We start from the raw sequence: 17,789 nt of genomic DNA on the forward strand, positions 1-17,789 counted from the left end.
GAACTGGAATTGACTGCTATTTTTAGTAGAAGGCCTATAGAAATGGGTTTTTATCAGCATTCAAATAAAAAAGTCCATAACCTCCTTTACAGTAGTTTAAAAAAACCACACAAAGTGATATGAATATTCAAATGCTTGACTCACAATTCCTGAGATCAAAATGTTTCACCAAACAGGCAGGCACACCCTGGAGACCAGGGTAACATCTCATGTTTAATTTAAACAAGCAATTGAAATGCCTGATTCCCCTGCACACATGCAGATATAGCATTTGAAAATTTGCACATCAAGATATTGCAATAAGCACTTCAGAACACATTTTAAGAGGTGGTAGAAGGTAGAAGAACATCATGAAGAAAATGTTCTCCTTGTCACTGGATTTAGTTTTAATTGCTCAGCTAGAGTTTTTATGAAAACTTAGCTGAGTACCCCAAGAGAGCTGCAGGAAACTGAGGAGTTTCCTCAGAGCTTACCCATACTGTCCATTAAAGAATCAGGACAATAACTGCCCTAAACACCCAGCAGGAGTAAAATGAAGGCAATTTCTGTACAGCGTTGGACCGTAGAGTTTTAATGAATGTTGAAAAACAGCTAGTCTTGAAAAAATACGTTGAAGATTAAAGAGATGGAATAATTATTGCCACACAGTATTATCTTGGACAAACCGGAAAAAGAAACATATTCAGACAAAAAAATTTACCCACAAATCCTGAGTCAAGTTCCCATCTCAGCTTTCATATCAACATGTGAAAAGTCAGGTGGACTAGGAACAGCATTTAGCCCAGTAATTGAAAACCCTAAATAGAAGCCAAGAAACAAGTTGTGGTTGCTATGGGAACCACAATCTTGAATTTCATGGATTTTCAATCCACAAAAGTTCATCTGCAACATTTAAGTATTTTTCATAAAGTTGTTCAGTTGAATTATCCACCCTAAATACTACAGAAATTAAAAAAGAAAAAAACCACAGTTACCTCATGTACCCTAAACATTTCACATTTTGCATGGAATATTATAAACTAGAACATTTACTGAGCACAATTGTTTCCTCAATTTGGTTACTACATAACAATTATACAAAACTTCCCCTTGATAATTTCTAATATTGATATTAAACATGGTAAATCTGTGATGGGATTTCTTAACATATAAAATAGCTCATTGTAATTGTGAAAGTGCCTAACTCAGGGATTTTATTTATTTTAAACATTGTTTTAACCTAATGGACAATTTACTCTCTGGTCAACAAAAATGGATGTAGTTAAAAGAAGGCCTCAGATGGTAGGTAGATATACAAAGTAGGAAACAGTAGTTAGCAACTCCACAGATTTGACTCATGCCCAGGTTTGATGAGCTCTTAGTTTTACCGAAGAGCAAGAGCTTGTAATAGGAGCCAGTAAAATGAAGAGATAGACCTATGAAACCTAACTAGGTCATTTCAGCTGAAAGGAACACTGTACTTACATTAAAAAGTCTATTTTTATGAGCAAAGTTTTAGAGGATTAGACACTATGAGTATACCTAATACTAAAAGAAAAAGCTTTTGCAACTTTTTTTTATTAAACAATTCGAAGTTATTAATAAGTTTCCCCTCTGTGCTCAACACACTGTACCTGCTAAACATTTTTATGCTTTCAAGGACACGTACTTGAAATTGCAGCATCTCACTTCTGTAAAGAAATTATTAACTTTCACCTAGAGATGCCTGCAATCTTGCCTGAAATGTAGTCAAAATTTGTTTGAGCAAAACAAAAATCCAAACCAGCCCTTAAAATTAAAGAGATGTATAATTAAAAAGAAACCTTATATAAAACTTAAAGATACTTGTTATTGTATCTTTCAGCAGTTGATTACTTATTTTATGCATGTAAAGCACTCTCCCACTATCTAATTATATTAATACAGTAAGAAGGGGAAGAATATTTAGCATTTAGACATTACACTTGAATAAGCATTTTTTACATATATCTGAAAAAAAGACTGGGACACATAGTATACAATCTGCTTTTCAAAGAATATTCAAAAGTGTGCATTGCTCTTACCATTCATGGAGTTTTGGACACTAATGTCAACAAAACACCAACATGTAGTTTGTAGATACTTTGAACAAACTAGTAGTCCCATTTACCTCTTTTGCAGCATAAATTAAAAGAAAATCATTAATATAAATAATTATACTCAACAAAAATGTTCAATGGATTGCATACTGTTTCCATACCAGAATCGGTTAGAAAGAGCAACTATAATGTGTGTGTGTTTTGGGAGGCTCATTGCATTTCCTAGGTTGAACTTTTTGCAAATTTCTTTTGATTATTTTTAATGTTTCTAAAGAGCAAAGAATAAAATATGTTGATTTTTAAAAAAGAATTCAAGAGAAAATAACTAACTAGTAGCAACTAACCTTTGCTACTAATAGCATTGGCTGTTCTTCTATTTTTTATGACCAGGTGCCTTTTCTGTTAGAAGGTATCCACTACTTTTATTTAAAAAGCAAGTGTCTTTCATGTATTTTCCCACCCACTAAACCAAACCACCTTTCCTTAAAGATAACTTGCATACTAAATGCACAGTGATTTTACTCAAGACCTTCTTCAGTAACTGCAATTTCTAAGCCTCTATGACATTTTTATATGATGTTTGTCTATAAAGTAACACTATTTTCTGCCCTCCTTCCCTCCATGATCTCTCTTATGTTGTTATGTATTTTATCTTCCATGTGGGATTGCCACAATGCAAACCAAGATATCATCCCTCAATCTCATGTCTCAAGTTGTATTGCTCAAGGATGTTTCTACCGTAACTTACCCCAAAAGCAATGATATAAACTAACAGCCTTTCTATTCGATTTGCAGCATAAGTATCCATCTTTAAATTCAAATACAGATCTTTACTTGGCTGCAGCTCCACAAAACATCATAAGAAAGGCCTGACTGCATGAAGTTCTCTCCCTCAGCACTGTGGGAAAGCTACTGTTTACTGCACTTTTATTTTCCCTCATGTCTTCCCTGGCCTATGACAACCCAGTTGGTTGTTACTGTCGAGATCAGCTGCCAGTCGTCTCTATTCTTGTCCTTCTTGGATAAACTCTAATGCCAACCATCACAATTAGTCTCCTTCACTAATTTGGAAGACATTGGGTAAGCAAGAAGCCATAGGCGTTACAGAAGGAGAGTGCCAGTGTGGGATGTAACCCAACTGTGGATTCTACTCCCTTATACATCATTTCTGACAAACTGTTAATGATGTGCCATTCACAGAGGATGCCCAGTGCACACCAACCCCTCAGGCTACAAGCTGGGTGCCAATTAAGGCAAAAAAGAGGTAACCAGGCAAGGCAGGGCAGTGCTGCTTTTTCTTCACACCAATGCCTCAGCCCTGGTAACTCCCTCAAAGGAAGCAGTGGCACAATCCAGCAGCTGCAATGACCATCAAGGACTCAAAAAGAATATCTTGTAGGATTACACCATTCCATTGAGAAACTCAAGCCCTGAGGGAGGTACTGAGCATTCCTGCCTGGTCCTAAGCATATGTAACTGGGGACTCAGAGCACCACTACCCCACAGATTCAGCGGAGGACAAGAACTTCCACAGGACCACCATTTCAGACAAGACTGCAACCATCACTTCAACGGGACTTCAATCACCACCCTGACCCACAGGGTGCCATGTTGTACTCTGACTTTGTGGGTTTGAGCCAGTTTTTCTGTATCCTTGCATTTATAGTGATCTTTCTATTGAATTTGTAACTCTGACCTGAAATCCCTCTCAAGGCAATTATGTGGAGTTCATTTCTCCTGCTGGTTTACTTTCATACCAGCACAAGGAAGGAAAAAAAACCACCCAGTTAATACTGCTCTAGAAGCTCAGGCTTGTAATACCAATTGACAGAAAGGTAAGTGCTGAACAGACCTCAGCAGTTACTGACCTGCCCAAAGCTCAGAGGGGCTGTGGACTCCCCATTCCTGAAGATGTTCAAGGCCAGGTTGGATGGGGCTCTTAGCAACCTAGTCCAGTGGAAGGTGTCCCTGCCCATGGCAGGGGAGCTGAAACTAGATCATGATTGAGGTCCCTCCCAACCCTAACCATTGTATGATTCTATGTTCTTTGCTGCTGTTACTAAATGCCATCCCAATTGTGTTTTGCTGGGCACAGCTGAAAGACATGAGCTAGGAGTGTCCCATTTGTATATACCAGTGCACTTGCAAGCCCTTGCAATTTTTTTATTAAACATGTTTAGTTGGATTTTATTAATTTTCCTCCTTACAGAGCTAAAAAAAGTTGATTTGGTTCAAACTGTGGAGGTCTAAGCATAAAATACTACTCTATCAAAACGTCCAGTGATCAGTGTTTATATGTTGAAATATGTCAGCCGAGCAGATGTGCTGTATTTAGCTTTTAGTCAATCTACACTGCAGTTATGAATTCAGTAAGGTAAGAAACCTTTACCCAATGTAAAAATATCCTAAAATCAGAAAGGAATGTAGTAATAGTTTACAAAGCATTTTTCCATTTCTCCTGTACAGCGGGACCAAAAAATAAAAAGTATTAAAAAAAAAAATCTGACCAGTTGGGAAGATTCCTGGCTAAAAATGTCCCTACATTAATGATCAAATAAATGGAAGATCTTGAAATCATGTAAAATCTCAAGAAATATAAAGAAGAAAGGAAAAGGGAAAGGGAGAGGGGAAAGCATAACTGGTGGAAAAAAGAAAGAAAATTTACAGTGGGGCCCTGCAAATGGAGGATAGAACTCATGTATGTTCATGCCCATCTCCTCAAACCAACAAGGACATCAAAAGCACATTTGCCTTCATTCTTAAGCACTCTCATATCTTAGTTTTGAGCACCTTGCAGAATGTTTTTTTCCATGTCTGCTATGATGGGTTGACCCTAGCTGGATGCCAGGTACCCCACAAAGACACTCTGTCACTCCACACCTCAGCAGAACTGGGAAGGGAAAAATATACCGAAAGGCTCCTGAGTAGAAGTAAGGACAGGCAGAGATCACTCACCAGCTACTGTCATGGTCAAAAGACATACCTTAAAGAGAATAAATTAAATTTATTACCAGTAAATTCAGAGGAGAATAACAACACAGGTCCTGCCATAAGCCTACTCTAGGAAAATTAATATGCTATTATGACTGAGTCAGAAAAATTTCTGTATTAAAAACGGTTTAGCTTTCACCAATCCTGCAAAAGTAAGACAGAAAAAAAAAAAAAAAGGCTGAATGGCAAATAAGGAGAAGGATACTCAATCAGAGAAAAGGGTGACAGCTTCTAATTCTACAGGCAGAGCCCAAATAATATTTTTAAAAAGTCAGTGGGAATTTCAGTATTCAATTCAGTGAAGTCAAGGACTTCACTTTAATTAAGTACAAACTTAAAGTGGATATACCCATATAATTGCTAGAACAACAGAACACACAAATGAGTAATGTCACCTTGGATCCACACTGAAGTATAAAGTGATTTGAAAAAGATTCAAGCATTAATTAAGCAAATAACAGATCCCTTCATCCTGGCAGCTGCTTTGGTTTGCTATCTTGTTATATAGAGGCAGGATTAATAACTTCAGTCTTCATCCATCACAAAAACCTATCAACACTTCTGACATATAATTTGGCAACACTTAATGCATGACAATAGGTCACTTATGGGATAAAACCTTGGTGACAATTTGATTTCTGGAAATTCTTTACATAAAAATGCAGAACTATTTAGTTTAGAAACAGACATCTAAGTCCACCTTTTTAAATCTTCCTTTTTGGGTCTTCTTAACAGCTTGGCTATCTTTCTTAACTGCATGGCTATCTTTGTTACTATCACACTTTTCTGAAGGGCCAAGAGTGCATTTTAATTTTATGACATGGGATAAAAAGCACTTGTCCTGATTTCTCTGTAACATGCATTCCACCAATATATTTTATATATACACCACAGTGTATGGTAGCAAAGTTATTCAATTGAAATGTAGAATAGTTATGGAAAGAAAAATGAATACAAATATTATTCTTCAATAATTTCTCTTTCAAAAACTTTGATATGACGACTCTTTAGTCAATCCTTTGAGCCTTTACATATCTAAGGATAGGCTTTGCAAAGCTTTAGTAAGAAAGAGATTATTGGTCAAGAAAATAATCCCCTTTTGTCCTGATTTTAGTACTTGAAAAAGCAAATAACCTGGAGAAGGACATCACTAGACACCTAGATAAATGCCATTGTGATGGATTTAGGTCTTATTTTGCTGTGCACCTGGAATACTGTATTACACACAACACAGAAAGGTTTTCAGCTACCTGTGTATATATATTTAGATATGAAAAACTATCCTAACAGGCAAACAGACTTTTCTTAATGTACAATTTCTTGTGAACTTTCAGTCAGTGGTAATCGTTACACAGAACATGTCTCATTTTATAAAAAGGGAGTCAGACATATATTATTGCTCTTGAGAGAATTAAGATGGTGTACAGAACTGGTAGGGACAGATTAAATGCCTAAAACACATCAATATTTTGAACCTCAATACTAAGTCCAGAGACTAATCCTTATTATGCTTCAACAAGCACTGAATAGATTACATAGCTTCTTCATCCATACTGCCAGCTCTCCAGGCATGGAGCAGATCTAATCTGGGAGCTGGACAACTCTTGGTAGAGGACAAACTGTTCTAATGCAGCATTTCAGCCATCTCACTACACAGGCAGAACACACATGACAGCCCTTATTTATGCAGGCACTGACCACAAATTTGTGAAAAAATTATGCTAGAAAGCATAACGGAAACATCACATTTCTCTGGAAGCAGAAACTGAACCTGGTTTTCTTGAATCATATCTTCGGTGATGTTTCAGCTCCTCTTTTCATGTAAACATTGTATGTATTGCACAGGTTATATATATATACACACACATATATAGATATGTGCATTTCAATTTATCATAACATCAAAAAATTGACTTACACTTCGGTAACTGAGCACTGAAAAAAGTTTATCATGCAGTTATTATGATTCCTTGTTTTATTGTTAGTTTTGGTGCAGTTCTCCCTTGGTCACGTCATTGTATTGCAGTATGGCATATAAATACAGGTTTTTTAATAAATAAGCGTTGTAGTAATTGGATTCAGGATACATTCAGAATATAAGGTATCTGTCACAGCAAAAGTGTTAATTATCTAGGAGGTACTTCATGTCCTGATAAGAAAGATGAGTTCTTATGCACAAATCCTCATAACTAATCATGTCAGGGAAAAAAAAACAACCCAAAATTAAAAAATTAATTAGTGATATTTTACTTGCTATTGAGTGTTGCTTGTGTTCTTATCTCAACCTGGTAATCTCCACCTTTTTCATCTCCCACCAGAGGTGGGAGGGAAGTGAGTGAGTCAAGAGGAGGGACATTCCAGCATGTCTGAAACCTCAAAGTTCATGTTCTATGCTACAGAAGTTCAATGCCTATCACTTCGATTGAATTTACTGATTCCTCAAACTAAAACCACTACTTAACACCCAAAACTGACAGAGGAAAAATAACACAAATCCACAATGTCCTTGATCCTGTTTATCTCTGTTAGTAACAAAGTTGTAATACATTATCTTTTTAGTTCATAAATCCATTGACATCATTAACTAAACTTCTCCAACAGATTTATGGCCTCATCTATAGTCAACTGAAATCAAAGAGAACCTTTCCACTAAAGTCCTTTATCTGATGCCTTTTAATCCCCTCCACACAAGACTGTTTGTCTACAGACGATTCAGGAAGAAGAGAAAGCCATTTGGCCTACATTTCTGCAACACTGCCTAATTAAAAATTCACCACATTGACTTAATTCAGCTTTCTTTCATGTTCTCAGGAGAGCAGTTTGAAAATATTCACTAAGATGATGATACCCATTAATCAGCCTATTTTTCAAACTCCATCAAATTGCTGGAGTACCAAGCAAAAGCATTGTTTTAACCTATTTGGTAATCAAAGTTCCTGCAATATTCCTTTTTCAGTTGGTTTTTTTTACTTCCCCTCCCCACCTACATCCATATTCAGGATAAAACTGAAAATTTTAGACTTGGAGACAAATTCTTACCCACGTAAATATGACACTAAAGCATTTTGAAGGTACACAGGCCATTTTGTTACATGCACATTTTAATTGTCCCTTATTTCTCATCACAAATCTAACACATAATGCTGATTTTTATATAAAGCAATTCTTACTACTACTACTACTACTGACCTCCGGAATTTTTTTTTCAAATACTGGTTTCTTTCTTACTTGTAACTGAATAACCTAATCAGTCACATTTCTATAAATACAGGATAACTTCACAGATTTCACATACCTAATATGGGACTGACTCAATTAACATGGGCAAATTCATGAATCAAGTTAGTAAAGGGCCACTATTTCAGTATTTTTTTCTTTCTCTTCAATGAGCATAGCTGTAGTCAGAAGAGAAGAAACATCCACACCGAAGTTTAATACAATTTTAACTTGAAAAGAGCCAATCTATCTTCTCAGTTGCTGAGCCCTCTCATGTTTCAGATTAAAACTAAGTAATTGTGAAAGAAAAACAGTGCATCATTTACCATGAGCAATAATTACTGCTGACATACATAAATATGCAAAAATATCAGGATGTGTATGTGTAAGCAATCTAGTGAAAAATAGAGCAGGATATAAAAAAAAAAGAAAAAAGAAAATTATAACAGTAAAATCTTCTAGTATCCACACTTGCCAACCAATTACACTAGGAAAGTGCAGTAGGTTTAACTGGAAAGTGAGTGAGACACAATTTTCTTATCTAATTTCATGCCAAATTTTTGGTCTGTGCCATGATTTTGGAGTATTTGCTTTTGAAGATGCATCAATTTCACTATTTCCAGTAGCTACTTCCAGAAGAACCTGGGAAGCCTCTGATCTATCATATTTTAGGCATGAAAAAAAGTCAGTGCTAAATCATGTGAGAGGCGAACAGACCTAGCTTTCTGAAAGCAGATCTCTTTCATTTAACATGAAGATATGATTTCTAGTTTGATGCTTCATCAACTGTGAACAAAAATGTCTTTCACAGTAGTCATGCAAGGTGCAGCAATATCTTTGTGTCTGTATGGGTAAAATAGATGGCCAGGAAATTTCAAAACTATTCATTTTGGAACTTGCAAGTTACTACCCACGTGTGTATTTACAGATTCAATTGCCAGTTACAAGGATAGGATTATTCTAAGATTAACTTCTTTCCTACTTACTGACTTCATTACAGTATCAAAATGATAATAATGCAGTAGAAATATGGCTATTTTCTGCATTACTTCTTTTTTTTTATTTCTTTCCCAAATTACAACACTTTTTATATGTAAATATCTAAAGGAAATATATAAAATATCTCAAAAAAAAAACCCCAACAACAGAACTGCAGCCATGACAAGAGTGAACAACATGAATATACAGGAATAATAAGTGAATAATGACAGCTTAAAAGAATTTCAAGTACATGCTTGCAAATGATTGCATTATGAAGGACTTGGGGAAAAGGACATACTGAACGTATAACATTTCTCTGTCTTTAGTACCTATTTGCTTTTAGTCTAAAAGGTGAGACAATATCAGGAAATTTATGACAGCACACATTTCTTGAGTCATACTTAGTCTCCTCTTTCAAAACAAATGGAAGTTCAGGATAAGTATGGCCTTTCCACACTTAAATACTGCAAGTGTAATCAAAGCATCGTGAATTTGTCGTTATTTCAGTTCAGACAACAACTTACCTAAAAATGGATCACCATACTCTGTATTAGACAGCTTAAGCAAGTTGTTTTCCAAAGTCTCCACCACTTTAGCTGGAATAAATGCAACATCTGTATCAGCATTCACATGTATTTTCTAAGTAAAAGACTCTTTACTTAAAAAGAAAACACCAAAAACAACTCTTTAAAGCCATCAGCAAGCCAAATAAACTTTGGACTGAAACTTTGAAGAGCACTTTCTATTCATAGAAAAAAGAGCAAGATCACTTTAATGAAGACTTTCAGTCCATTCCTGAGAGAAGTTTAACTCAATAAAATAACTCACTGGAACAATAATTAGCGCCTAGTACCTATCAACATTAAGGAAAGACTTATCAAAATCTAGTAGCAGAAGTCAGATGAGTTCATTTATCCTATAAAGGTTCACACATAGCTGGCAATAGAAGGGAATAGTTGGCAACAGGTAACACACAGTGATTGGGATTCCAACTAGACTAGTTTATCGGATAAGGCATGTTTATCTGTTAAATTAGAAATCCTAAAATAAAAGTAGTTCCTTATTTCAACTCAAGCTAATTTCAGGTGGGATTTTCTCTCTTCACCCTCATTCTCACCATACCACTCTTTCCTGATTCTATCATTTGTGAATGAATGCATCTCCTCCTACATGTTCATATATAAAGACATTTTTTGCCAAAAGCCTAATATCTATTCTTTCTTTTTCACCTAGGACAGACTACAGAAACCTTCATACTCTTCTCCAGCATAAATGAGCAAGACTTTGTCTTGTTTCCAGTGAGAAGGAAATAACATCATAATTGAGAGAAATAAAAATTAGTTTTAACCTCACAGTTTCAAACAACATAAAGACTCGCTCAAGAACCTGGTAATACAGTACGTGTAGGAGTTTTGTGCAAAAATATTTCTCCACCAAACTGAAGCTATCTAAACAAATCAGTGTTTATCAGTGCTGGAATGAGCTCCTGAAAGAGAAGCAGCTCCTACCTCGTTCTGACACAACATCCACTGTAGCTGTCGATGTCCCTGCGCTTAGAGGCTGGGGCTGCACACGGTTTGGCTGCAGAAATGAAGAATGCTTGCTCAGGCTCTGAGGATGGGTTTGGCTCTGGGCAAGGCATGGCATAGATCTTCTAGAAGGTTTTAATGGGTGCTCTTTCACTGTCTCGCTCTTGCTTGTGTTCATACCTGAAAAAGGCAAAAGAATAACATAATAAGCTCTACCATGTTAGACCATGACAGAGAAAGATGGCTAATTAGGAAAAAACTTAATAAGCAACTCTTCAACTGCACAAAAATGTCATGCTATAAGGCTTGAAGTTACTAAAAAATAACCCAACAAACTAATATACAGATGCTAATGGTATTCTATTCTGTGAAATATTTACATTTTCCTTTCAAAGCTACAAAAATTTCCCCTTTACCATTACAGAAACATATTAATGCTCTTAATCCTATTGCCTATTGGGTAACCTTTGTGAAAAAAACATTACAGAACAACAAACAAACGTGGCAAAAAAGACCCCAAACATTCCAGGGTCAGTTAGAACAAAGCAGCTGTAACAACGATTTGTGCCTTAAGAGATGTTTCTGAGAGACACAGAAATTAAGTAGCTTTCCTAAGTTTATGTGGAAGAAAAACTCATTATTATACACCTCCTGGTTCAATCTAAAGCCATGAAACACACAATCCTTTTAAAAATTAAATCAACACTGAGCAAAATCCAAGTCCACTAGTGTAATTAGACTATTTTACTACACTATTTCTCTGCTTGACAGTACAATTTACTTTACAGCATGTTTTCACAAATCTTAGTTTCTTAGCGATATATTTTACCTCTCTCGGCTGTGCTACAAAGAAATAAGTCATCTGAAGATTTCTCCTTCTTGGAGCGCCACGAACTTCCAAGGAACTCTCCCCATCAAAATCTGTGCCACTCAAAGAAGGACATCACACCCAGCAAGTCTCTTTCTTATCTAAATTCAATACAAGCATTAAATGAAGTTTCCTGTCTGACCATCCAAGAGCTCAATCCACAGTTGTCCTGCAGCTGCACACCAAACTACCTGCACTAAATGTGTTCCTCAGCAACAGAATCTACAAAAAAGGTCCTTTGAATAGCAGGATATCCCCCATATTTAACTATAATAGCCAAGGTTTAAAAGGGCCTTTCCTTTCAAAACTCCAAGCTCACAGACCATGTTTTGTTCTGTGTTTCTCTTATTAAGAGATGCAGGACTTCATTAGACTGAGGACAGTTCTTTCCAGTTCTGCAGCACAGCATACCTATTCTTGGTCAGACAAATTAAGCTTTCAGTACAAGGTGGACAGGTAAGCTTCTGTTGCCTCAGAAGGTGCCATAGGTCTTCAAATAAGTATGAGCAGAAAGGACTCTGCTTCTTAATGAAGTGGATGCTGTGTGCCAGCAGAGAACACAGTGGGCACGGGGTTGGCACACTGAAAATACCTTGTTCAGAGCAGAGCAATGCCACGTAATGTGTCTGTTGTGCTACTTCCAAGGTTTCTAGGGAGCCTCCTTTATAGTTCTTCCTACATGGACATGTTTGTTAGACAAAAATCTACAATAGTTAGACACAAATAGGTAATATAGAATAATATATAAAGACATGGACTTGTAATTGTTCTGGATGGCCTCAATGGTGGATTTCTTAAGCAGGGATAGGCTGTCAGTAACTACAAAACTCACTGCATAGTTGTTACTGTTGCCAAAGAGAGATGTTTCTTGCATCTATACTGGAGTCCATATGTGTAGCAAGGTAAATCACTATTACCAAAGAAATTTATGGTAATGCAACTAACACATACTGTCATTCAATTTTAACCACAATTTAAGTGAGACATATACAAAAAAAAGAGTATCATTCTTTCATGAGGTAGTGCCTCAATTCAAAAGAAAATTACTCCCTTTTGCTCTCTCTTACTCTATAGTCCTCTGTGTAATTTCAAACAGATTCCTTAATACCATGCTGCTTCTGCATGGAGAATCTGAGTCACAGCAAAGTAACCTCACAGCAGATTTGCAGTTATGCTAGTGGTATGATCCACCCTAAAATTTGAAAAAGTTAATTCATACTCCACAACTGTGCCAGAGTCCAGTTCTGTGATAATGGTAGTTTTGATGGCACTTGCTGTTACATGCCAGTGCTTACCCAGCTCTGGCACACAAACAGTTTGTGGGTGACATCATCAATTGGGTCACTGAATTGATTTACTGAAATTATTTTCATTCCTTCCTCTCTTTTCCGTAGAGCTGTTTTCTAAACTATATCTTTCCAGCTAGAACTTTGTTACACAGTCCTTGCTTGTTCAGGCATACTTTCACCTGCAATAGTAGACATGTATACACTTAGAAAAAACAAGTATTTTTGGGTTTTTTTGCTATTACAACTGCATTTATTAGTTCTTTCCCTACAAAATATTCCTCTGGCAGCTGGCATGAGCACAGAAATGATTGTAGAATAAGTATAGAAATTTCCCACATTGGCGAAAAAGGTGATTAATTTTTATGGTTTAAGTAGATCCTGCTTTTTTCTTTTTTTTTAGCACTTCTGCCTTGGAAAATCTTTCCAAGAGGATGCTGGGGATTCCTGTTACAGAAGCAAATCTCTACATGGCTCAAAGCCAGAACACAGAGCTGTACTACATCTCAGAGCTTTCTGATAGGGCAAGCAGGAAAGACAGACCTAGAATGATACACTTTTCTGGTTTTTAAATTAGCATGCCCAATTTAATGCATGCTCAATATTATGCCAATCTAGAAAGACTCTAAATGAAGCAACCTCTCAGATGCCTTCAGGTTTTAGCCATTAGAAACATTAAGGAAAAATTTTGCTATGCCTCATTCTCTGAAACACAGACTAAGTTGATCATTTTGGTACTGTTAAGAAAAAAAATTTCTTTTTCATTTGCTCTTAATTTTAGATGAGGAAAGTCTGGCAGCTAGTCCATATGCATTGTTAACTTAATGCTAGAAGCAAGGTCAGATCAGCGCTAACCTCACAAAGAATAGGCCAATAACTGTTCCTCATTTAATCCAGCATAAATCTTACCATAAAAAGGAGTAGCTACTACATAATTCAAATTGATAGCATCAGCTTCAGAGCTGTGCTATATAATAACATCCACAATCAATATTGACAACATGCAAGTCTTACCAACTACTCTTTGTGACACTCCACCCCGAAAGGGAACATGCAAATGCACAGATGCTCGTGGTTGAAAAGGAACAACAAAAGTCAGAGGGTCTGCAAAATCTTACCAGGTTCTATTAGTAAATTATACATTTGGCATTGAAATCAGTGTTAGTCCCTTTTCTCCTAGAATAAACACACAGAGGTGGGTTTTGAGTAAGGGGTAGGGCGAAAGAAAAGAGAGAGAGTAAGAGGCAGAGTTTAAAGAGAGGGAGAGGGCAAAAGAAAGAAAGGAAGAAAGAATGAAAGATCACCAATCCTGGCTCCAGTGTTGGTCCAGCTGATGGGGTGTCCAGGGGCCTGGGAGCACTGTGCATGCTTTGCGAAAATAATATCTATAAAATGGTTTTATTTGAGTTTTCCCCACCCTGGAGCTAAGTTTCTCACTATCTACACAAATTAGTTATCAAGTGCCGTTTATTCTTCTAGACCTTTCTGGAAAAGGCTCAGAGGGCTTCAGGGATCTTTGGTGATCTTAATCCTCCCCTACTGAGTCAATCTTTGGTCAACAGACCATACCCACTTCTCAGCCTCATTCTTGTGCTGTACTGTGTTGTGCTTATCTCCAGGACCTAAAACAAGGACATTTGTCCTAGAGATATCCTAACTCTGCAGGGCCCCCTTCAGCAGCTACATCCTGTTATTTTCACAGTTTGTTCTTACCAACAATCCCTGATTGACTCCACGGTCATCTGGCTATTAGTATTTGAGACATACACATTAGCCCCTTTTCTTCTGGGCTTCTACATTCACATCATCACAAGTCTGATTGAAAAAAAAAAACCTTCCTAATTGTAAAACAACTTGTGTAAAGCCTTCGCCTTTACGTACCTTACATCGCTGATTAAAATGAAAGTCATTCATAAAACACATTAAACAGACTGAGAATCTGATAAATCTCAAATGTTTCTGTCAATGGGATCATTACAATTAGAATCTTTAATCACATAAATTAAGAGGAAAAGCTTGCAGCATTTTTCATTACATCTAAATGCATCTAAAGCACTTTTGCAGTGTCAAGTGTGAAAGCTCTGATTTGAAGAACATTTCGTTTCCAATACTGAGTGGATGTAACAGGTACTTTCTGTTAAAGAATAATCTCACTCTGATTGGCAGCTGCATTCTACAAACAGAACCTTAATGTAGGATAATTAGTCTATTAAATTCTGAAAACCTGTAACCAAGAGATACTTAATAGGGAATAATAATTCAGCAACAGAGGAAGTTTTCTTATCTATTTGTAAGACCATCACAAATACAAAGGGTATCCAGTTTCATATATTAGACCTGTATTTAGGTAAGTCATCCATACTTTCCTTTTTTTATATAAAAGGTAGAATCAAACTGGATAACCTCTATCTTCATTTTATGTTCCTACAGATGAAAAAAAAACACCACAGCATCAAGTATTGTTATTATATTAGCACTCTTAAAAAGTCTTATCATAGCTGGAAAAGATTAATCAATCCTTTTCTTGAGAAGAAAAAGAAAACATGAGACACACACTGAACATGGCAGAAAACAGCCTATATGGATGAACCCTGTTTCTCCTCAGCACTATCAGTGTGTCATGAAAGTTTTGGAATTCAAATTTTTAAGTGTATTTTCCTGATCATCTTAACTGCCTTTTACATTATGAAGTAAACAGGAAAAATGTGGGGGTTTTTGTCTGCAGAAATTGTAATGAAGTTAAATACAAAATGTTGCTTTTAGTACTGCATCAGTAGGGCAGGACTCAAATTTAAAATGTTAAAAAATACTGTTCATTTCATACAAAACATGAGACTATCTCATGATCTCTCTAACAAACAAAATAATACACTTTGTTGACATTACTCATGTTAGTGAGATGTACTTTAAGCATTTTAAGTGTCTGATTTGCAGATAACAGACAATGCTTTTGATCTTTATAGACAAAGTGGGAGAAATACCATTATAAAGTAAGGAATTGTTCAAAGAAGCAGAGTGGTTCTTCTCACCAAGGTGGTCTACTTATCATAAAAAGCACAATTTAGAAATTAAATAGCTTTGAATATTGGTTTCATTCTGAAGATTTGTGTAATACCTTTTAAAAGGTTTATCTCTATTAAAGGTTATCTCCATTAATATCTCATCTTACATAAAATAAAGTCTAATTTTAACCAAATAAAATTGGTGCCTGGCTAATCAATAGTACTTCCATGCAAATAAAGCAAATTATTTTTGTCCTTAATTCAACATGGGAATTAGAAGGTTTCAGAGGGCTGCTGCAAACATATCTGCCAGAAAGCATTAGAAAACCAACAAAACATTCTTTTTTTCTCCCCTGAACCCAACAGCATATTAAATCTCTGGAAGGCTACACATCCTCATCAAAGCAGCCTAATTCCCCAGGCCTCATTCTCAGAGATCTTCAGAAAATGCTTTCTCACAGCAGCCTCAGGAGACTGGCACTGGTACAATGGAGTTGATTTAGCAACAACATAATTAGACTACAGAAAAGGAGGAAAGGACAATATTGCCTTTTAATAGACCAAGATAGGGCTTAAATACACCAAGCAGAAAATGAATAGGCATCAAGGGTTTTGATTGAGGTTATAATATTTATTTGTCAGCCAAAGAAAAGAGGAAACAACTGGAGTGGACAGCCCAAGAAGGCATAAAACTCAGGATGGTGGGGGTTTCTTTGCTCTGTATATCTAAGTGGCTCCATTCCCTTTTCACCATAGGAGAGTAAAGGTCTGATAGCAAACAGCTCCTCTATGGGAAAAATCAGTTGTGAAATGTCTTTATTCACATTCTGTATTCTCTCATAGCTGGTCAGATTACAGCTCAAAAATTACCCTATGACCTAATTTTGATTATAACTTAGGCAAAAATAAAGGTAATCAGTTAAGACAAAAGGCAAAGTATATTACCAAGCTGTGTTATTTTGTGCACTTAACTAAGAAGTCAATAGGAATATGAAGACGAAGTTCTGGTTTGGCTCAGCTTTCTGCACATCTTTTCAGAACAATATATAAAACCTTTGTAAGGTCTGCATTTGGTAAATAGGATAATACATTGAACAGAGCAAATCAGAGCTTAAAACAAAATATTCCTCAGACTTGAGTGCAAATCTATCTGGAATTTAGTTCTGTAAGAGAATTAGATGACAAAACAAGCAACACAGAGGATAAAGCACTGCAGTGTAAAATAAACTGTATATTTAATGCAAGTTTAAACAAAACTGTTTCAATGGTTGAAAATAGTTAAATACATATAAACATACACTTAAGAAAACACAAAATATGGTGTAAGATAGTCATAATAGCTGTAATTAATGTAAAAACCAACCCACAATCAAACAAACAAAACCACCCCAAAAGGACAAGAAATAACAAGCCCACATGACTGAAAAAGTCTCCAAGCCAGTATGGCAGTATCTCACTGAAAAAGTACAACAGAGTATAAATACAAGGTAAAAGAGAATACAAATAACCAATTCACCAGTTCATAGGTTTGACAGAATCTCTGCTGTGACATTGTGAATTAGTCCCTTTTTCCTGCCAAATCTTTGAACCTTCATCCTTTTCTTTCTTCATCCTTTTTTTTTTTGTAAATTCCAGTTCCAGAAGTAATTCTAAACTTAACCTATAGCTATTACCTCAGTTATAACCCACTTATCATCTCACCTTCTCTTTTCATCGACTCTTTTCTTTTGTCAGCAAACGGGAAAAAGGTGAAACTTAGTATTGTAAGAAAAAAAAAAAGGAGGGGAGTTTTAATTTTTGCACGGTTTAATGAAAGAACACACACACAGTTCATTTTCTACATTGTGTACTGCAGCATA

At 36.1% G+C, this 17,789-nt stretch overlaps 1 protein-coding gene across 3 annotated transcripts in view; it reads right to left on the reverse strand.

The window, feature by feature from the left end:
• ANO3 (anoctamin 3) overlaps positions 1–17,789 on the reverse strand; it is a 228,487-nt gene that overhangs the window by 75,204 nt on the left and 135,494 nt on the right. For all 3 annotated transcript variants that reach the window (XM_085063267.1, XM_085063266.1, XM_085063269.1), the window contains exons 2-3: positions 10,754–10,954; positions 9,770–9,841 (exon numbers count right to left, since the gene is read on the reverse strand). In XM_085063267.1, the coding sequence (XP_084919393.1) occupies positions 9,770–9,841; positions 10,754–10,954 (273 nt within the window). The remainder of the gene's footprint in view (positions 1–9,769; positions 9,842–10,753; positions 10,955–17,789) is intronic.

Source organism: Lichenostomus cassidix, chromosome 5 (assembly GCF_008360975.1).
Source record: "Lichenostomus cassidix isolate B80296 chromosome 5, HeHo_3.0, whole genome shotgun sequence".
Lineage (NCBI taxonomy): Eukaryota > Metazoa > Chordata > Aves > Passeriformes > Meliphagidae > Lichenostomus > Lichenostomus cassidix.